The sequence below is a fragment of the Prunus dulcis genome, chromosome 7 (genome assembly GCF_902201215.1).
Source record: "Prunus dulcis chromosome 7, ALMONDv2, whole genome shotgun sequence".
Taxonomy (NCBI): Eukaryota; Viridiplantae; Streptophyta; class Magnoliopsida; order Rosales; family Rosaceae; genus Prunus; species Prunus dulcis.
The window spans coordinates 14,090,944-14,110,939 of record NC_047656.1 but is presented as its reverse complement, the minus strand read 5'-3'; the positions used below and the strand labels follow the sequence as shown (position 1 = coordinate 14,110,939).

Genomic DNA, 19,996 nt, shown 5'->3' with positions numbered 1-19,996 from the left:
TCATGGTGGCATTTCCGATGTTGTGAAGTAAAGACAAGGGTAAATAAGTACGTCCAGTTCCTCACCGTTAATAATCATATGCTTAACAAGAGTTAAAAGACCCGTTCAGAGCCAAACGGAATTCATCGAACCAAACGGTACGATTTTTATAACTGCCCGTAATTCAGTGAATCCCGTTCTAACTTCCACGACCGTACAGCCTCTGAACCTGAACCGTCGTAGGCAATCATTTCCCCCTCCTGTTATCTTCAACGTGCAACGCATCCACGTGGCGTGGATTTATTCGACGAATGTTCGGTGCACCCCAGATCTACGTAACGGCGCCGTCAAATCACCCGTTTTCAGATTCCCCGTCATTGTTAACGGAGTCTGGACCACCACGCAACCTTTGCCCCCCCGCACTTATAAACCAAATCAATCGCAGCCGTCCAACGGCCTCATCATCATCATCATCATCATCATCATTATCATCGTCATCGCTCACACTCTCTCTCTCTAACTCTCGCTCTTAGAAACTCAAAGTGGAGAGCGCTCTGGAGAGAGAGAAATGGTGATGAGGAAGTGAAGTAACGACTAGCGGTAGAGAAATCGAGGCGACAGCGATGGAGGTGGCTCGAGTCGCCACGTCAGCGACGGCGAAGAAGAAGAGGAAGGTCAACACGAACGGAGAATCCGTCGAATTGCCGTCTTCGTATGCGCAGCTGAAGAAGCCGAGACTACTCGTCGTAAGTGGCGCGTCGAAAATTGCGGCGGCGGAGGGTGTGCGGGAAGCGGACGAGGACGTTTCGACGTCGGATCACGTCGAGACCTCTTGTTGCTCGAGTAACGGCTCGAGTGAGCTGGTGCATGATGGAGACATAAAATTCGTAGATCTGAAGGTGAACGATTTAATTGAAGTAATTAAATTCGGCATTAAATTCAATTATCCCCTACAACTGTTGGAATTTTCGGTTCTTTTTTGTGGCGCTTTTATTGCTTGAAGCTTTCATTCAATTTTCACGTCTCTTTATTGATTGAATTTTTAAATTAATTATTTGTTGCAGAAGGAGAGTGAACAGGTCGGGTCGTGGAAGTATAATTCAAGCAGAGAAAGGTTTTCAAACATACATTATATACATTCATCCAACATTTATTACTGTAATTCAAGCCCTCTTATCTTGAATTCAAAATTCAAAAATTAAATTTTCTCTACTCAAATTTTAAAATTGCTCTACCTTTCTCTCGCGCACTCAAATGTATTTAAGTTCGCATACTGTGTCTCAATTATTTGCTCTATCCTTGTGTTCGCTGTATCTTGCTGCTGCAGGAGAGAGATGACGGCGCCTACGAGCGGGCTTCAAGCCGAAGCAGAATTCGAGGAAGTAGAATCCACAGTGACGGTGAGGCCGAAGGACACCGACTCTCGACGAAGATCAGCACCACCTATCGAGTCAGAGCTTGAAGAATTCTTCGCAGCCGCCGAGAAAAACATCCAAAAACAATTTATGGAAAGGTAAGTTCAATATATATTTTTTTAAATTTTTTGTTAATTGTACGAAACTTGAAGCTTCTACGTTGGCTTTGTCCAATTGTCATGAAAATTTCTGAATTGATAATTGCAGGTATAATTATGATATTGCCAAGGACGAGCCGATGGAAGGACGGTACGAGTGGGTTCGATTAAAGCCGTAAAAGAAAAGAAAAAGAAAAAAAAGAGGATCAATAATCCTCATGCAAATTATTTTGTTAATTAGCTACTCCTACTACTAGTTAAGTTCATCAGTGTCTAGTTTTTTTTTTTTGGTTTGTTGGGTTTAATATTCATGTACAGCAATCTGTAGCTCGTAAGTTAGTCAATTTAGAAGCAGAAGAAGAATCTGATGGAGGAGATGGGGAGTTTTGTCTCTGCGAGTTCGATCGAGAGAGTATAGAAGTGAACAAGATCACAAAAAGCTTCTAGAATTCTACTCTCTCTTCTTCTTCACATTTGGTGTCTCATTCTCTCTTCAATTTGGCCTATCTATCTATCTATCTGCTACTGTCAACTGTTTCTTTCCTTCTCTGTACCAACAACACTACGTGCAGATGCAGTCATTAATTTTCAGTATTTTTCGGCGTCAATTGCCTTCAATATTTTAATATATACAAAATTTATGCAAAGCCTTATGGCGTGTAAGTTACTGACACGTGTCTTATCCCATCGAATCCATCGTCAACAACCATCAAGTCGATTTATTTCCAAATCCCGAGTAAAAACAAGAAAGAATATTTACTATTACAAGAAAGAGTTTTTTTTATAATTTTTTTTAAAAAAAACCCTAATTGGGGGAATAATTTAATTAGTAACAGTTTGTGGAAACATTGGGTTCTGAAATGCTGGCATCTGGGTCAGTCAGTGAGTCAGTCAATCAGTCAGGTCAATGTTTTTGTGTATGTGCTAGAAAACAGTTTAATAAGACCAGAGAAGGCAAAATGAGGAAGTTTCTGTGCAAAGAAGGATGCAGAATTGTGATACGGTGGGTGTAGTATTTGGTGAGGGAGATACGATCTGCTGCTTGCTTTAAAGGTTTTTTGTTGTTTTCATTTATGGTTCTTGGAAATTTGTTGCATTTGGATTATATTGGAGGGTTAAAAACAAGAAGGAGAGAGACAAGAGAGACAAAATAATGGTTTGTTGAGATTCTTTCGGATTCTCTGGACTCTAGTAATATTTAGGCCTAGCTGCATATATACCTCGCTAGGTTTTGAACTGTTAAAGTTTGTTGATATGTCAAGCATCTTCAACTTGTAATTCCTAGAAAGGGAATTTGTGATTTTTCTAGCTAGTTCTACCTGTAGTGTTTGTATTTTTGCTATTTTTAAATCAAAGAGAGAAATGAAAGATAAATATAAAAAAGAAAATTAACGAGGTAAAATAAAAAGAAAAGACGACAAAGTTGAAGAAGAAGAGTATTCACAAATTACACAGATCTCACTAGAAATTAAAAGTGTAAAATGACCGAATTAGCATAAATGTAGTATGAATCCGACACTATTAAAACGACATAAAACACGTTGAACCGACAAGAGTATGACACTTGTAATGAAAAATATGAGAATTTATTCCATTGGGGCTAAACCCAAATCTTTAAAAAGAAAAATGTTTCTTGATTATGAGTCGTATAGGAACAAGAGTAGAATGGTAACAAAAAAGGGAAAGGTAAAAGGTAGATAGAAATCTTAGAAAATGCAACATGTAAAAGTTTGTGTAATTTGCTTCTTCTATATGTAAAACAAAAGCAAAATGCAACTCAAGTGTAAGGTTATATATCCAACGAACTTTTTACATTGCCATTAAAAGAAACAGAACTTGTCTTGCTTTGCATTGTAGGATATTCTTTTTCTAGATGTGCCTTTTAGTTGGGAACTTGGGATGCTTCTCGTAATAAGCAATGAACGATGGAGAGCCCTCGGATGAATGGCTAGCAGTTGATGTGACTGACCATGGCTTACCAACAAGAAATAGAACGAAGTGAATTGGACCATGAGCATAGATTTTATTTCATAATGGACTAAGGTTTTAGGGCCTATCTTTTTTATATTTATCCAAGACTCGAGCAAGTTCTGTGCAAGAAACTGCATTTTCTTGTTAAATATATGCATCATGTATAGGTGGTCAATTCTCATATTAAATGATTTAGGTACATATTCTTAACAACTTAACGCATGAGACTGTCAATTTCAAATATTGATCGATCATACAACATAACATGTCCGACTTTAAAATTTACATTTAGATCAGATAATTCATAAGTTATAATTAAAAATATACGATTTTTAGGTCAAGTTGCAACTAGCAAAACCATTCTCAGTTTGAGCATGATACACATCCAAAGAGGGTTGAGAAGGTGCTATTGCCCTCACTCAACAAATTGACCCTCCATTGATCTGTCCAATTTCTGGACTAAGACAAGGGACAAGTAGGTAAGATGAAGGGCAAAGTGTTTGTTATGCCTCAAAGAGTTTGGCCAAACAAGCAGCTAGTAGTTGAGCGGTGTATGCGTTTTTTTTTCATTTACAAAAATATATTTTGGAGTTTCTTAATCTTGCCTCCATGAAGAAAAATTCATGAATCCACTACTAGATGCACATTTTTACTTATGTACAAGCCGATTTAAATGGCTACATCTCATTGGAGGGCAACCTCTAAGTAGAGTCGAGCAAATAATAACATAAGATTACCGTTAAATTGTTGTTACATTTGCCTGATATCCAATGTAAAATTAATTTGTGTGTCAACACATGGATTAAGAAGGGGGCGAAAAAGACAAAGTATTGACAACCCCACCTCATCAATCTGGTATAACCAAGCCCTCTGCCATGGTTACCCAAGTAAAACGTGCGTATCTGCCATTTCCTATTTTATTTTTTCAGTGAAAATGATGCCTCAAGAGGATGAAGATGGCTCTGGTTCAGCTACTTCTGCACTCAATTGACTACTCAAAACTTAGACATTTGTGTTATGTCTTTTTCTCACTGTCCTGCACCACATTTACAACCTGTAGTACCATCATGTCTTTTTGCCTGCAAATTTTGCAAGCAAGACCTCATGCTATTTTTACCATGATCCATGCAAGAATTTTTTACCCCCATTGAGAATTTACCCTTCTCTTTCAGTAATAAATAAACTGCAGGAAAAAGCTCAAGATGGTAGTGTTTAGCAAAGCTCATAAACTAATGATCTGACCAACAAGCTTAAATTCATGTCCTTTGAGAAATTAATTAGTCTAATGTGAAGGGGGGAAAAAAATACAAAAGGGAAGCGAGGAAATAAACTTAAGGTTCATCCAGCACATCTTCACTGGAGGTATTAGATTTAACTGAAACGCATATATGAGAAGCTTCATTCTGTACGGTGTGTGTCATCAACGCCTTCACAACAAGCCGAAATCTCCTTCTGTAAGTAGGAAACTTTGAGACACTTCTCATCATTCCAATCATCCTACAAAGATAATCACGACGTGTAAACATGAATATTGAGAATTATAATTGCAGGGCTTTTAACTCTTGATCAAAATTAGTAACAATAATGCTAAGAAGAGTCAAACCTCAGTTTATATTTCAGAATTCAATTTAAGTCCGGCCACTTTACTTAATAGGGGATGAAACACAAAGGGTGTTTCAAAAAAAGGAAAACCGAACGACAATTTTTTTCTTCGACAATGTTCAGATGCTGCATAGGCAATGATACTGTTTTTCTACCTCTGTTTGATAAGAAACCATTAGAGCATTCAAAATTTTCTTTTGTAAAGCTATGGATTCTGAACAATTTGGTTTATTTAGTAGGTTGAAATTGGAATAAAGGGACAAAATCGTACCTTCTACTAATGCCCTCGATTTGAGCAGCTCTCAGAGCATCTTGAGGTGCTAAACTTCCATTATCCCAAGCCTCCATGCGTTGTGTATTGCCTCGAAAAAGAACCACTTTCTCCAAAAATCTAACCTCACCCTCTGCCAATTGTACCTTTATCTGTTCCTTCAGGACCATTACAGGATTAAAGAACCAGTCCAACAATTTATCATGCGGTCTATTGAAATGGTTAATTTCAACATCATCCAGTAACAGTAAACCAGATGAATTTGATCTGATGGAGCAGAGAAGAGTCTGCAAGCATGAATAACAAGGCAAACCGACACCGATAATAGATCCATCATTACTATTCTTTGCTTTCATCCATTCCTCGAGGTCGGTTGGGGTTATTACATTAGCATCCAACAGTTGCTTACCCCTCAGTTGGCAGGACCTCATCATATTTTCCCATATCTGTTGCATACAGAGTAAAACACAAGAAAATTTCTCATCATGAATCAAAACAAGTGAGAGAGTTAATTAACAGAGAATTCGGAAGAAAGTAAACATAGCAAAAGATTATGTATCTGAGTACATTTCTTTTCATATTTCTAGGCAGTTCACTAATTTGTGTAATCAATAATCTTTAAAAAGAAAAAAAAGAAACAAAAAAGGGATACGTGCATGTATTTTAACTCTCTTAACCCCCCAACATATTAGTATTTGTGTGGTTCCTTTCGATTTTAGTTTATTGCCTTGTGTGGCTCTATTGGCACCCAAGTTTGTTCTCTAGGCAGGGCAAATTTTGCTTTTGTTCAATATAAGACTGAAAGAAAGAGCCTTCCTGCCCTTTCTAGCCCTGCTCTCCAACCTCCTCTATAGGGTAAAATAGAAATTTTACTACACTTTTTGGAAGAATAAGTTTTTGTGTGCTAGCAGAATCACTGATTGCATTGTCATTCATATCTCCCAAAAAGTTTTAGTGCATGACACATAGATTTCATATATTGACCATGGTCTCTAAAAGATCGCATGGGTAGTTGGGGGATATATTTTCTTTCAAAACAAATTCATTTGCAGAGAACTTTTGGTCAGAGATTGGTTTCAATACTCTAGAAAAGATACTGAATCAAAGTGTTCAGGCTCACAGTTAGTACTTGGTGAAAAGAGGAGAAGAAAAAACCACTTCTGCCTCAAAACCTAAAAGCATACCTGTACCATTTTCACTTCTTGTATTACGGCTCTAACCGATCTTGAATTGGCTATAGTTGGCATAAGCATTGCAGGTGCTTCCATAGATGCAGGACTGAATTTGCCTCCAGCCACCTGATTTCCTCGCACAGAAAGCTCGGATGATTGAGAGACACTTCTTTTTCGATATTTGGGCCTGGCTGCGCATAATGAGAACATAACTGCTAAACATTTACAAGCAAAAGAACAAAATGTAGCTGCAGATTGCTTAATAAGCTCAAGAACAAAATTTTAAAAGCAGGAAAGTGATTAACTTTGGGAAGATAGTTCCTTCTCGAAGATACAGCCAGTCATTTGTGTATTCATCAAATTCAGCCACCATTGCAATCACATAGGCCACACCTTTCCTGAAAGATCTTTCCTACATCCACAAATGGTTAAAGGACATATAATTTCAGTGATCATCAAAGGCCAAGGAGATAATAGACTAAGATTATTATAATCCGGTATGAGCAAACCTGATATACGATAACTGGTGCATACAATCCAATAAAAATGCTTGAGAAAACTGCCAATACGATGCTAGCAACAACCACAATTGGCCACAGAAGGATAGTTAAACCAGCAATAGGGATGCAAGCTAGTTCAAGAAATGGTCCTTCTCGGCTAATTAGATCATGAATCAGCCGGTACCAGCCCTTAAACAGCATATATGGACTCTTTACAACAGCAATTGCAGTGTAAACGGGAATCTCCACCATTAGGCCCAATACACCAGCTATAATGCAGGCCGGAATGTGAATCAACCTATAAGATGTCTCCAAAAGAGAAATGAGTTTAGAATAAAATGGTTATTTGAGGCATTGCAATATCTTCTGCCACAAATTTTGATGACTAAAAGGAAACTTTTTGGTGTAGGATTATAAGCACGATTACCTTAGAGGTTGAACTTCCTGTGAAGCGGGGGATTCGCGCAATTCCTTCAAATAGATTGAGTATGAGTGATAACATAGGTCTGCAAAGTCTCTAACAACAGTACAGCTTCCTTTAACAGTACCCCAAGTTCCATCCTAAACGTTCACAAGTGAAACAGAATGAGCAGTGCAAATCAGATACTAAATCAGACAGATAATTCAAAGAAGGAACAGCTTTAAGAATGTACCACAATACAATGTTTGAATTTCTTGAACTCATTGTCATGCCTAAAGGCCTCAAATGTAGCGACCCAGGGAGTGAAGAATCCATAGCCCACTCCCCCAAGAACACTCCCAGCTATGCTCAAACCCAACCATATAGCCAATAGGCCAGGCAAAGCAAACAAAATGGCAACTTTAAGTGGTGCGTCAAATCTATCAATCCTGCAATTGCCAAACATTGGAAAGAAACATAGTAAATATCTGCAAAATGAGATATTTGTTGAAAATTTTGAAAAGGGTAGTTCCAAAGCTACCAACTTTATAAGAGTGTAGATTGTCCAGGCAACATGCGCAGGAAACAAGCCCAAAATTATTGCCACATTCCCTAAAATCAGTATTAGAGCAGAAATAGGACCCACAAGAAGTCCTGCAACATTGAACAAAATCCAATGAAAATCCCAATTAAATTTTCAGCAGACACCATGCAAAAGTTGAAAACAAACCATCCCACAATCCATGAATCACAGCCAAAAAAAAATGAAAAAAAAGATACATTTTTTTCTATAAAAAAAAAAAAATACAAACAAAGAAAGGACATACCTTTAAGAGCACCCAGACAGAGAGCAGAGCCGAATGCAAATACCACATAGAAAACCTTCAAACAACCGCTGAAAGACTGTGTAAAATCGGTACTATAAAACGACCACAGAGACAGGAACAGCGCCATTGGAGAGATTTTAACCGAAATTTGAATACCAGCATTCGAATTCGATTATGAATTTAGTCCCCGGTTGACAGCTATTGCAGGCACCATGAAGAAAAGGATGAATGAACATATATATTTATTATAATTGATATTAATCAAAAGATTAGAGAGAGAGAGAGATGAGGTGTGCTGCGGGAAGATGACAAAGAATAAGAACAAAGTGTACAAAGAAAACCCAAGATCCAACCAAAATCAATAACCCCAGAAAGTTAGGAACCAAAGGGAACTATTCAAATTAAAGATGCAAAGAGACAAGAGTTATGGAACCAACTAGTTTTTGGTTTTGTTGGCTTACTCGCCACTCTCTGATGAATTCGTCAAAACGCATAAGCCCAAAAACCAAAAAGAACCAATTCTTTGTATATGCAATCATGCAAAATTAAATATGCCCTTGGATGTACGTAGATTTTCTGTTGTGCAGCATCGACGTGTCACCGACCACGCTTATGCTGCACCAAGTTGTCACTGGATTACCAAAATGCATCATCCTTTATGTCACACAATACATTAATAATTAGTAAGTAAGATTACCCTTGACATAATTATTATGTTGGTTTATGTTTGTTTATAATCTTATATTATTGCTGGGTAGTTTGGTTTATGAGGATCTATGACATCTTCTGCTTAATACAAAAATAATTAACAAATAATAATCAAATATATTCGTATGTTTTCTTTTTAGTTTGTACACTACGTTTTTTACATGAACAAAGCACAAAGCGAAAAGCCATTTGATGTTGTTTTCTTCCCCTCCCTAGGTAAGTAGTTTAACCTCAATTCGATGATTGCGTTTGTACTATAATAATAAATGGCAACCTTTTCAAAAGGGAGTCAATTTCTTGGGGAAGAAATAACCAAATTGTTATGACATATGTTGACCAACGAACTAAATCTTTTTTATTTGATGTGAGATAATTAACACACATGGTGTTATTAATGATCACAATTCTTAGTGTTTAAGGAAAAGAAATGACCCATTAGTGTAGTGGTTTGAAGCAATTGTTCTCCCAGGAAAGATCATGACAAAAATAGATAACTAATTTTGGAACATAAGATTGGAAGCGAAAATACAATAAAGTACATACCTTGATGATTATCTTTAAAATAGACAATGTAGAGGAAATAAATTTCTCCGGAAAGGGAAATCGAACCTAGAACATCGAATACAGGGATAAATATTTTTAACTACTTGAACTACAAGCTCCTTACAAGTATGTACCCTTTATATATAGAGAACAAACTTTGATTACCACATATCACATAATAGAAATGGAAATTACTTTGATTGCTTTCATTAATAGGATTCTTCATATAATATTTATACCTATTTTGGTCATATCATATAGGCACACAAAATACTATTAAAATATTCTTACCCAAACAAATGGCTGCCTCTTAAGGACATTTTGTGTAAGCTCCACAAGATGGTCCATTGACAAAACGTCGTCGTTAAAGTCAGGCATTATAGTACGCGGGCTTCGGCGCTCAACGGGACTCATGGGGGGGCACGTGTCGGTCAGGAAGAGGTTCAGTTTTCTGTTGATTTGATATAAACAGAAGAAGAAGAGACACAGCTCAATCCATGAAGCCAAAGCTTTAGCTCCCTAACAAAAAGGAATGGTGAAGAAGAAAGGGTCACTTTAATATGGTCTTTGTTTCAACAGTTGTAAACGGTCGTTTTGGTGTTTAGGCAAAAAGACTACAGCAACAACAACAAAATGTAAAAAACCCAAAAAAAATCAGAAGAAAAAAAAGAGGAGAGAGAGAGAGAGAGAGAGAGAGAAACCCCAAGGAAAGGAGGCATGAAGCCAGGCCAGTCCTATGATATCTGGCTTTGTCTCTCCCTCTTTTGTTGGGCATAGACAGAAAGACAGACAGACAGAAAGACACCTGTGCCTGTGGTTTGTTAACACAAACATAAAGCGTGCAATTCAATCATGGGTCGGAATGTTGGGAAGAAAGAGACCCAATTGCACCAGGGAAAGGAGGAGAAGCCGCCTCAAACGCCGTCGTCTAAGGAGGAGGGACACCCGACTCCGTCTCAATTGTCCAAGCCCAGGCCCAGGCCCAAACCCAACACCAACCCAAAACCTTCTCTTCTCAATCCGGTCTGCTCCTGACCTCTCTCTGTCTCTGTCTCTGTGGTTATCTTAGAATACATGGTTTTTTATTATTTATTTTTCAATGTAATTGATGTGGGTTTTTTGTGCATTATGGAATAGGCAAAGCTGAAGAAGCCAAACAAGCCAAACGAGAAAGAAGTAGAGCATTCCATGCCCATGAAGGAGCTTTCCAATATCCAAATTAAGAATGTATGGCTCCCCTTTCATTTTTTGAAACCTAAATTAAACATTTCGATCAATTTCCATTGTGTTCATATAATTGTGGATCAATGGGTGATGTAGCACAATGAAAAATCGTTTCTCTTTTGTGCTTCACCTCCTCTTCTTTTTTTGTCATACAATGTACTTCCATGCTAACATATAGAGGCTTTGATTGATCAAAATTCTTATTTGAGTAAGATAAGTTCATAGGAGTACTGGTTAGAGGCCATCGTTGTTATGGATTAGCAAAAAGGGTGCAATGTATTTAGGTTATATGTTTCTTCTTATTGTGTTTTTAATCAAACTTCTTATTGTGTGTTTCACTGGCTTGACTTGCAATCTCTAGTTCTGTAAAAATAAAATGTTTGTATGGATGGAATGGCACTGTTCCTGATTGCGGGAATTGATGAAATTTTTTAACAAATGTTTGAACGGCAGATGTTGGGTCAAGCAGGGAAGTCCCCGGCCCTTAGGTCAGTAAAGCATCTTGTATGGCCTTTCTGTACTTTGGCCCTCTTTGTTTGTCTTTTGTATATGCGCTTCATGATAATGTTGTCTCTGTGCTTTCTTTAAAGCAATACGCAGTATGAGTATCCAGTTGATGGTTCACCCTCACGAGGTCAAGCAAAGTCATCTGCTGTCATTCAAGCACAGGAAGTTCGATCAAAACTAGAGCCTCGATTTCCTAGCTTCGTGAAATCTCTGGTCAGATCACACGTCGCTAGTTGTTTTTGGATGGTAAGTACTGTTAAAATAGATGACTGTGGGAACATTATTCATAATAGCAGTGGTATATAAATGAATACCCCTTCTCTTTGCGCCCCCTATATTTTTTTTTATGTATTCTGTGTAATAGGGGCTTCCTTCGCTGTTCTGCAAATCACACTTACCAGATAAAGATATTACAATGACTTTGGAAGACGAAAGTGGTAGACAGTGTCAGTTGAAATACATTGCATACAAGACAGGACTGAGTGCTGGTTGGAGACAGTTTGCTGCTTCCCACAACTTGATTGAAGGAGATGTTCTTGTCTTCCAATTAGTTGAACCTACCAAATTTAAGGTAATGCTTTGAAACTTTATACCCAAAATCACAAGAAAAGTGTAGGCTGCATTATACTAGTTAGGAACAGTTGTACGATGGCACAAATAAAACCCTACAACAATCGTGCATTGTCAATAGGTGTAACCTGGTCCAAAACTTCTCACTTCTGTTTAAGCTAGTCATTATGCATTCACAATTAACCTGTGCAGCTTGATATGACCCTGTTGTCTGGAAGATGAAAATTCTTTTCCTTAAGGAGTGTTAGTCCTATAAATACTCCTTTATCTGCTCCCGAACAAACAAGAGAACTGAGTGCATGACTAACATGGTCTGTCTTCTGATTCCTGCCTTGCCATGTCAGTGAAATTCTGATGGAGTTGCTGCAACATTCCCTTGTCAATTTTTTCCATGTTGTTTACTTACTATTTCTGTTGAATTGTGATGGAAGAATACGCATGAAGCATCACAAAAGGGGTTCAGATAGATCAAGATTTTGTATGCTTTTGTTCTTGTGCACTTCTGAAAGTTTACTATCTATAATTGTATCTTCCTCCATCTTGTAGGTTTACATAATAAGGTCAAATGATTTGACTGAAGTTGATGGGGGTCTTGGGCTTCTAAATTTGGATAGTCATACAAAACGAAAGGATGCAGGCAAGTTCATTGATGTCTCTGTCTGTTGCTTCCTAGTATCATGCATTTGTAGTTTAATTTGTACTTTTATTGACGTGTCTATCATTTTTCTTGGATGTTGCACTCAGATAAAGATAATGCAGAAACGGGCACTGAGGCTTGTAATGACGCTACCAGGAAACGTGCACACTCTCCTCCTTCAGAAGCGCAAAAGAAGAAAAAGATTGGCTTGCAGCCGGTTGAACAATCTGAAGATGATAGTGAGGAGGTTGATTCGGAAGTTTTGGAAGAATCCAAATCACCAGACACAGCTCTTCAATTTGAAGACATCCAAAGTTTTGAGAACTTCAGCATTCTAGTAAATGGGTTGCTTGTTGATTCTGAGCTCCCCGAAGATGTAAGAAGAAAGTACTACAAGCTCTGCTGCAGCCAGAATGCATTTCTTCACGAAAACGTTGTCGAGGGCATGAATCATAAATTGGTTGTAGGTGCTATATCTGAAACCGTAAATATTGCTGATGCCATCAGAGCTTGCAAACTTACTACGACTCGGGATGATTTTGTGTCTTGGGACAAATATTTAAAGGCCTTTGAGCTGTTGGGGATGAATGTTGGATTTTTACGTGATCGGCTATGCCGGCTTGCAAACCTTTCCAACGACTCAGGAGCTGCTGTGGAGGCAAGGATGTATAAAGAAGCTAAAATTGAACGATCACAAGCAGGCATAGGAATAAGAAATATTGAGGTAAAGCTTGAGGAATTGAGGGATATGTGTGATGAATTTGGTGCTGCCATTGAGAGTTTGAGATCAAAAGCTGAAGTCTATACGCGCAAGTTCCATGAAGAGGTTACTGCTCCATGGTAACAATGTTATCGAAAAGTATAACATCCTCTTCTTTTTTGGGTTTTTGGTTTGAAATTCCCTAGAATGGTGAATCGATCTGTTTCTTAGTACTCAAACACCACAGCAGGATTGAAATACTGTAACAATCATGTAAGTAGAATTCTAGAATACACAGCAGCAATAAATTCAAACAAAAACACAAACAATCACACAAGGGACACAAGATATGTTGACGCAGTAAAAAAAACCTCAAGATGAGGAAAACAACTGCAGGCACTATGCTGGAGAACAAATTACTATGAGAAAGAATACAAAAAGGTCTTACAAGTCTCAACTCACAAGACTAACGCTCACAAGGCAGACTTGCCTACTCGCCTTTGCTACTCAACCCAATCAGCGATCTTGTCTTCCTTCGTCAACAAGAGATGGCACAACGCTGGTCTCGGCTGCTCACACCTCAAGGCACGATTGTTGATCACCAACATGCATAATACTCATGAACTCACACATATATGAAAAGATGATGATTTAATCACTCATGGAGGCTCACAAGGAACAACCACATGAGTTTTCAATATAAACTCTCAAAAACTCTCTACCAGAATATTTTATCGTTCGTTTCTTTTCAATGTTGCAGCAAACAAAATGACTAAGTTCCTTTCTTATTTTACATGCATAAAACTAGGTCAGAAACCAAAAAAGGTTTTTAGCGAAGATGGGCTTTTTAACAAATAAAGCCACTTAACTAATAAAAACCCAGTTGAAAAGACAAAAGAACCCTTTTGTTTAAATAAACACCAAACTAAAGAGTATAAAAGCATCGTTAAAAACTCACTGATGCCAGACACTAGATTATATTGAAACCATATATCAGTCCTATACAAATAACAGCCAATTTTGATGAACTTGCAAATATGCAAGTATGAATGCATGGATGCAAAACATACCTTGGTATTGTCTCTGAGCCACACTGGTCTAGGATAGCAGAACGTCACTTAAAAACTGTAAATTACACTCAAAGACCTACTCTATGTTTTTGTAACAGGAAATTACCAATATATCAAAAATTGGTCCTAACATGGTTTCTTTCTTTTTTTTCCCCTGGTTTAAACTTGTCTCAAGTACTAACTTGTAGTCTATAATCTGTAACTCAAAAGATGGCTAATTGGGCTTTGTGTGGGTGTGGAAAATATTAGCAAGTAGTAAGTTGAGAGGCATTGTGAACAGGAGCTATATGAATTCAGATTATGTAAAATTAATATAAAGAAGCCAAGACTTACACGGTTCTTTTTTGGAGATTACGTTCGTTCTTTATTAAAAGACAAATTGTCGATATGATATAACTTAGGACATACATGTGATCAATACAAAATCCGTCATTCATTTAACAAAAAATGGACATCCTGCAAAGAGAATTTTTTATGACTTGTGCTCATCTCATAATTCTAGTTACAAAATAGGAGGTTGCCCTACCTCAAATGAATTTCCATGACCAAATGTTATTATAGAGAGGCCATGACTTTGGGCCTGGTGTGATGAGAGTAACCAGCTGACTAAAACTTCAGACAAGCTACGTGCTGGCACTGAGGTAACAAATCTGCATCTTTGACTTTAGGTTTGGGATAACTAACTGCAATTAAGCAATAATCATCATTAAGAAAAAAGTAAAAAATCAATAAAAAAATGTTGCGGCTGTTGCTGTTGTGTGGAGGGAGATTCTGTTTCCATCAGAGTCCAGCAGAACAGAATTGTGGCAGTGAAAATCAGTAAATCACGGCTATTGAGGGAAAGAGCCAAGGAGGGTTGGGTGCATACGCTTTAATGCCTCCACTCACAGTCCTCTGTAGTGGGATGGGATCTTTTAGATTTTGACCATCAATCTTGTAACCCTGTTCTTGTTTTGACCAACTCCATGTTGGCCACTCTTTTGGCCCTGCCTTCGCATGTGGCACAGATCTAGCCTGAGTCTGCGAGACAATTCATAAAAGCTTGAACAACAGCCTTGTCTTGGCTGTCACATTTATAGTAGCCTGCCTGTTGCACCATATGCACTGCACTTAACCCTCATTCATCTGTAGACTGTAAGGAGTTAAGTTCGATTTCTCCTTACTTTAATATCGCTTGTACCAGACAAACAAAAACTAAAAACAAAACCCTCACTCACTCATCCAAGACTTAAACTTCTCTTCTTGCTGTCCAACCTAGTTCTGTATCAGACAGATTACCCCTATTTCATGCACTAATTATTTAGTATGCTTAATAACAACATTTTTATTAGCTAATCTGCTGATGTAAAATGTATCAAATTGACACAGGAAGTTTTGTTGGCTAAAGAGCCTAAGACATTTATCAACTATGACCAAGTTCTGATATATCTTCAATACTTGGTGTTTAAGTCTCTCTCTCTCTCTCTCTCTGGGCAAAAGAATGCTAAACATGAAGAGTAGATGCAACTGTATTAAAATTAAGAAGCTGCATAGATCCAAGCGAAACCCATAATTAATAACTTTGGTGGGAATAAAAATTATGATCTAATGATACACATCAATGCTCAAGAAGGTGTTTAGTGTACCCCAAAAATAAGAGCTTGACATTGCAACAGTTTCTTCAACTGCAAACATTTTGTACAGTGAACAGCCAAAAGACCAAATTCCGATCCACAAACTAAAAATAATTCAGAACCACAGAGAGAGAGACTCTGAAACAAAATACACCAGAAAATATATAGAGGCTAATTTGATTAACCGGCCACTAACAGAAGTCAGAACCTCTATGTTTAACCAAAACCAGCATTAAAAATACAAGAATAATAATAATCATCCTCCTTTTTCTGAAGCCTCCAAAAGGAAAAAAGAAAAAGTACTTCCCACACCTCTACAATTTCATCACCACACCCCCCCTAAAACAATGCCTCTATATTCCAATCTCCACATCTCTCCAACTTGACCCTCCTTCATTCAAGACCTCCTGCAACAACAAAAACCAGAACACCATGTCATCATACAAACTCCAAATCCATGCCTACATACACAGAAACTTCAAATGGGGTGAATTAATTTAATTTAATTTAATTTTCTCACCTGTGAAGTCTGATTATTAACATGATGTTGGGGTTCCTCATGCACCACCACAAGACCAGAACTCCTACCATCCACAGACCCATCATTCTTGTGAGCTTTCTTGGAGCCAATGTGGGCCCTCTTCCTGCCCAGAAGCCCCTTCCATCTTGTTGATGATGATGACCCCTTTGGTGGCCTGGATGACACTTCATCATCATGATCCTCCCCATGAAGAAGCTCATCTCTGAGAGTGGTAGTGCTCCTCTGCATCTGTTTGCTGCTGCTGCTGCTGGTGCAGCTGTCTTTGAAAGGCAGCAACCTTCCCTTACAGAAGAGCTCATCAGCGCTCATCATCGAATAGTTGGTCACTGAGAACTCAAAATCTGAGGAAACTGGAGCTTCTCTGGAGCTCCTTTCATGCTTGATGGCATGTTGGGCATCTGCAAAATCATTAGAGAAGGAGATTCTTGGGCTCATTGGAGCAAATGGATGATGACCACCATGACCCTTATGCTCTGAGTTGTACATGTCTAAGCAGGCCATGAGATTTCAAAACAACATGGGAAAAGATTGAAAGGAAAAAAAGAATGTGACCCTATTGATATTATATGAGCAGAGCAGAGGAGTTCAGATACCCACCATGTATGTGTGTGTATTTATATCTCAGACTGGTGATCTTTTATGCACTCATAAATTTGTAATTTGTAAATTTATTTTTATGCATGCATGCCTGATGTGATGTTTTTGTCATGACATGATAAATTGGGCATTGAATGGTGACCAATTAAATCTTTGAGAGATACAGTCTCCAATGTTTCACTGCTTTCCTTGGATGTTGGGTGAAGTTGCCAAGAAGCACTCTTTCCTTCCTTTTTATTCCAGTTGGGTAAAAGAAGAAGCTCTCTAACCAATCCACCCCTAGTTGCATTCTTAATTATGATCAAATACAGTGGATATATATTTATATATAACTTTCAAGAAGATTCTAAGAAATTATTGTTTGGGTTAAAGAGGCATTTTAAAAATAACTCATTTTATTATATGAAACTTGCTTGCACAACATCAAATGTACCAAGCATGTACAAATAGTACAAAACTCTGAAGGTCATTGATTTGGTGAAAGAAAGAAGAAGATTATAATAGTAAATTAATAATGATGATGAGTCATCTTGTTCATGAAATCATTACTTTTTTTTTATCCGGGGAAATCATTACTTAATTCACCAATTTTCAGACTGAAACAAAACAACACAAAAATCAAATAGCATATCTTTTCTTGATTCAGGCTGATAGAATCAGGGGTTTTCACAAGAAGGGTATGCAGCAGTGATATTGAAAAACATGCACGCAGGTTTTTGCCAAGATAACAAAAATGTGAAAAAAAATTCAGAACCAGAAAAAAGTGAGAAAAAAAAACTGGGGCCATGAAAGATGAGGAACAGAATGGGAAGGGAGCACAGTGCATAAATGTCCAAATTGATAGATGCTTGGGGTACTTATAAACTTGGGGCCAGCCAAAGTTACTGGGATTGTTTACATTTGATCCCATTGCTGGATAGAAAGCAACAGCAGCAATGTTTTTCAAATTAAAAATACAAAAAAAAGAAAAGAAAAAAAAAAGATGGGTTTTTCTTCTTTTATTTTGTGGTAAATTAAATATTAAAGAGGTAAAAGAAAAAAGCTTTAAATGTATAGAGGAAATGCAATGCAGCAATGGCAAGGTTTGGGGCACACAGTCACAGTGACACAGAGAGGCACAGTGGCTAGCAGAGGCTCCAGAGGGTCATATGGTTGACCGAGATTTGACTGCTAAGTAGAGGTATGCAGTGAATGAGCTGGCGATATCGACTGGTCAAAAGCGACCACGTGACCAGGGGGTTGCCTTTGCCCTTTTCATTAAATAAATAAATCATATAAATTACACATAGTAAATTAAAATTAGAAGATTGCATAAGAATAGGAGGATTTGCTAATTTGGGCACCCCAAGAGATGAGTGGTCAGTATGTAATGTATGAGGCATGTGTTATTTGTTTATGTATCATTTTTTTTTTCTTTTCTGATTTCCAAAACCCTAGTGCCATTTGCGTTAGGGTTACTTGTACAGTGGAAGAGATCACGTGAGCACGTGCAGAGCTAATTTCCTTCCTAAGATAGTGCCTGGTGATGGTCTCGTTTTGCTGTTTGCCACTGACACAGTTGCACCATTTCTTCCTTGAGAACGTTTGGGTTTTGGCGAGGGAGGGTTTTGGTGCATCATATTATTATAAAGAGGTTTGCCAATATGCCATTGCAAACTAGTTGAAATATGGTATAAAAGTAAGACATTTGATCAACCCAAACTATTACGGTTTGATTTGATTTTAAAACGTTTGATTTTTTTCTCTTGGTTAAAACAAAACTAAATAGACTATTACAATTCCGATTGATTAATTTGGTCGAATTGATGCCTTACTCTTAAATCAACAACTAGATAATGATGATTTTTCATGCATAAAACATTTTATCCTTGTTAGTGGGTCGGGCTGTCACCTTACCTTATTGGCTTATTAATATGCTTGAGCGAGATGTAAACATCGTGTTGATAAATAAAACTTTATTATCATTTAAATTAAGGGAGTTATTATTAGCACTCTAGAAAATCTATTTTGCTCTCTAACTAGTGCAATACGACTTTCTTAAATTTGCCAAAAACTATTTTCTGAATCAATAAAGTTATTCATTACGAACCCTAATTCTTCCCTCCATGTCTGAATCAGACACAAGTGAGCCAAGTATGTTGATGAGAGTTTTACAAGGCCATACAATTCACCTCTCTTCTCTGTCGGTATCTTCAATTAAGAAAACGTCTAACTCAACATGATATGTTGACTGAGTTTTATTAATATTTGATAACTAATGCGAGTGATGATCAACCAACTTGTATCTTTGATTTGGAAGATACGGATATTGGCTTTCAAGAATGAATAATACAAAGGGATCTTGTCATTTTGGATATCGTACAAGTCAATGATTCAAAGGATAACTATTGGGAAGAAGAAAGAGGCCAAGAGAGGAGAAATGGAAGCCTTTGAGTACTCAACTTGCAGGCTAAGGACATGGCTGTCACTCACATGGTTTAACCTTTTCTTCTGGTGCCATGACAATAAACAAAACACTTTTCTTCTTCTTCCTAATGGGTCATTCTAATGGGGAAATGACACGTGGTGGATTCCTATAAGCACGTGCCTTCGAGTGTGGACCAAAAACCCCAACACAAACGTTTGATCGTGCAAGGCCCCTTCTGCTGAGCCTGAGGTAACTGTCCATATCAGTTTGGTCCCCCCACCAGGCCATTGCCCATTAGGCCATGCTTGGGGTAGCTATAGACATTAGCAAGAACTTGGATCATATGGGCTTCTAATACTAACTAAACTTGCTTTAGGTCTAGTGTTGGGCTGAAACTGGTTGATAAGTCCGTTTACACACGCACACACACCATATATGTCGATATTTCTTTTATTTTATCCACCGGTTCACGGCAGGGTCAATGGGTTGGACAAACGCAATTATTATTTTTCTCCTTATCATCGCCTCAATCTTCAACATTAATCATAAGATGTTTGATGAAATATCTCTTAGGCGGTTCAAAAGTAAAGGAGAATACTAAAGTTGTGAGGTACCCCAGGCTCCTATTGTGAGGTTGGGTGCTT

The 19,996-nt window shown here is 37.8% G+C and overlaps 4 protein-coding genes across 6 annotated transcripts; 2 read left to right on the top strand and 2 right to left on the bottom strand.

The window, feature by feature from the left end:
* Positions 1 to 448: 448 nt before the first annotated feature.
* On the top strand, positions 449 to 2,110 carry LOC117634852 (cyclin-dependent kinase inhibitor 7-like). Its single transcript, XM_034369116.1, has 4 exons — positions 449 to 878; positions 1,044 to 1,093; positions 1,307 to 1,492; positions 1,602 to 2,110. Exons 1-4 carry the CDS (start codon positions 603 to 605, stop codon positions 1,669 to 1,671), a joined length of 582 nt encoding a protein of 193 aa, XP_034225007.1. The 5' UTR covers positions 449 to 602; the 3' UTR covers positions 1,672 to 2,110.
* Positions 2,111 to 4,655: 2,545 nt separating this feature from the next.
* LOC117634832 (uncharacterized membrane protein At3g27390) lies at positions 4,656 to 8,709 on the bottom strand. Of its 2 annotated transcripts, XM_034369081.1 has the most exons (10): positions 8,236 to 8,709; positions 7,954 to 8,062; positions 7,662 to 7,857; positions 7,436 to 7,569; positions 7,018 to 7,306; positions 6,814 to 6,920; positions 6,521 to 6,695; positions 5,337 to 5,782; positions 5,067 to 5,222; positions 4,861 to 4,960 (listed from the first exon to the last, which is right to left on the bottom strand). In XM_034369081.1, the coding sequence occupies exons 1-9, from the start codon at positions 8,360 to 8,362 to the stop codon at positions 5,111 to 5,113; spliced, it is 1,695 nt and encodes a 564-aa protein (XP_034224972.1). In that variant the 5' UTR covers positions 8,363 to 8,709; the 3' UTR covers positions 4,861 to 4,960; positions 5,067 to 5,110. The 2 variants fall into 2 exon arrangements, with proteins under 2 accessions (XP_034224971.1, XP_034224972.1); XM_034369080.1 differs by lacking the exon at positions 5,067 to 5,222 and having other exon boundaries at positions 4,656 to 4,960.
* A 1,288-nt stretch (positions 8,710 to 9,997) lies between these two features.
* Positions 9,998 to 13,453, top strand: LOC117636019 (B3 domain-containing protein Os01g0234100-like). 2 transcript variants are annotated; one of them, XM_034370444.1, is made up of 7 exons: positions 9,998 to 10,509; positions 10,624 to 10,713; positions 11,164 to 11,198; positions 11,301 to 11,463; positions 11,582 to 11,788; positions 12,334 to 12,424; positions 12,532 to 13,453. In XM_034370444.1, the coding sequence occupies exons 1-7, from the start codon at positions 10,339 to 10,341 to the stop codon at positions 13,266 to 13,268; spliced, it is 1,494 nt and encodes a 497-aa protein (XP_034226335.1). In that variant the 5' UTR covers positions 9,998 to 10,338; the 3' UTR covers positions 13,269 to 13,453. The 2 variants fall into 2 exon arrangements, with proteins under 2 accessions (XP_034226335.1, XP_034226336.1); XM_034370445.1 differs by lacking the exon at positions 11,164 to 11,198 and having other exon boundaries at positions 11,311 to 11,463.
* A 2,493-nt stretch (positions 13,454 to 15,946) lies between these two features.
* Positions 15,947 to 16,929, bottom strand: LOC117635668. The gene is made up of 2 exons (XM_034370004.1): positions 16,328 to 16,929; positions 15,947 to 16,214 (listed from the first exon to the last, which is right to left on the bottom strand). Exons 1-2 carry the CDS (start codon positions 16,847 to 16,849, stop codon positions 16,161 to 16,163), a joined length of 576 nt encoding a protein of 191 aa, XP_034225895.1. The 5' UTR covers positions 16,850 to 16,929; the 3' UTR covers positions 15,947 to 16,160.
* Positions 16,930 to 19,996: the final 3,067 nt, after the last annotated feature.

Excerpts from the sequence above, each read along its gene's own strand:
- LOC117635668 (XM_034370004.1), bottom strand. The coding sequence starts at position 16,849 with ATGGCCTGCTTAGACATGTACAACTCAGAGCATAAGGGTCATGGTGGT. Across the intron at positions 16,215-16,327 it reads TTAATAATCAGACTTCACAG|GAGGTCTTGAATGAAGGAGG; the intron begins GTGAGAAAATTA and ends TTGTTGTTGCAG.
- LOC117636019 (XM_034370444.1), top strand. The coding sequence starts at position 10,339 with ATGGGTCGGAATGTTGGGAAGAAAGAGACCCAATTGCACCAGGGAAAG. Across the intron at positions 10,714-11,163 it reads CCAATATCCAAATTAAGAAT|ATGTTGGGTCAAGCAGGGAA; the intron begins GTATGGCTCCCC and ends TTTGAACGGCAG. Across the intron at positions 12,425-12,531 it reads TACAAAACGAAAGGATGCAG|ATAAAGATAATGCAGAAACG; the intron begins GCAAGTTCATTG and ends TGTTGCACTCAG.
- LOC117634852 (XM_034369116.1), top strand. The coding sequence starts at position 603 with ATGGAGGTGGCTCGAGTCGCCACGTCAGCGACGGCGAAGAAGAAGAGG. Across the intron at positions 1,094-1,306 it reads TATAATTCAAGCAGAGAAAG|GAGAGAGATGACGGCGCCTA; the intron begins GTTTTCAAACAT and ends TTGCTGCTGCAG. Across the intron at positions 1,493-1,601 it reads CAAAAACAATTTATGGAAAG|GTATAATTATGATATTGCCA; the intron begins GTAAGTTCAATA and ends TGATAATTGCAG.
- LOC117634832 (XM_034369080.1), bottom strand. The coding sequence starts at position 8,362 with ATGGCGCTGTTCCTGTCTCTGTGGTCGTTTTATAGTACCGATTTTACA. Across the intron at positions 7,307-7,435 it reads CAGGAAGTTCAACCTCTAAG|GTTGATTCACATTCCGGCCT; the intron begins GTAATCGTGCTT and ends GACATCTTATAG. Across the intron at positions 4,961-5,336 it reads ATCGAGGGCATTAGTAGAAG|GATGATTGGAATGATGAGAA; the intron begins GTACGATTTTGT and ends TTATCTTTGTAG.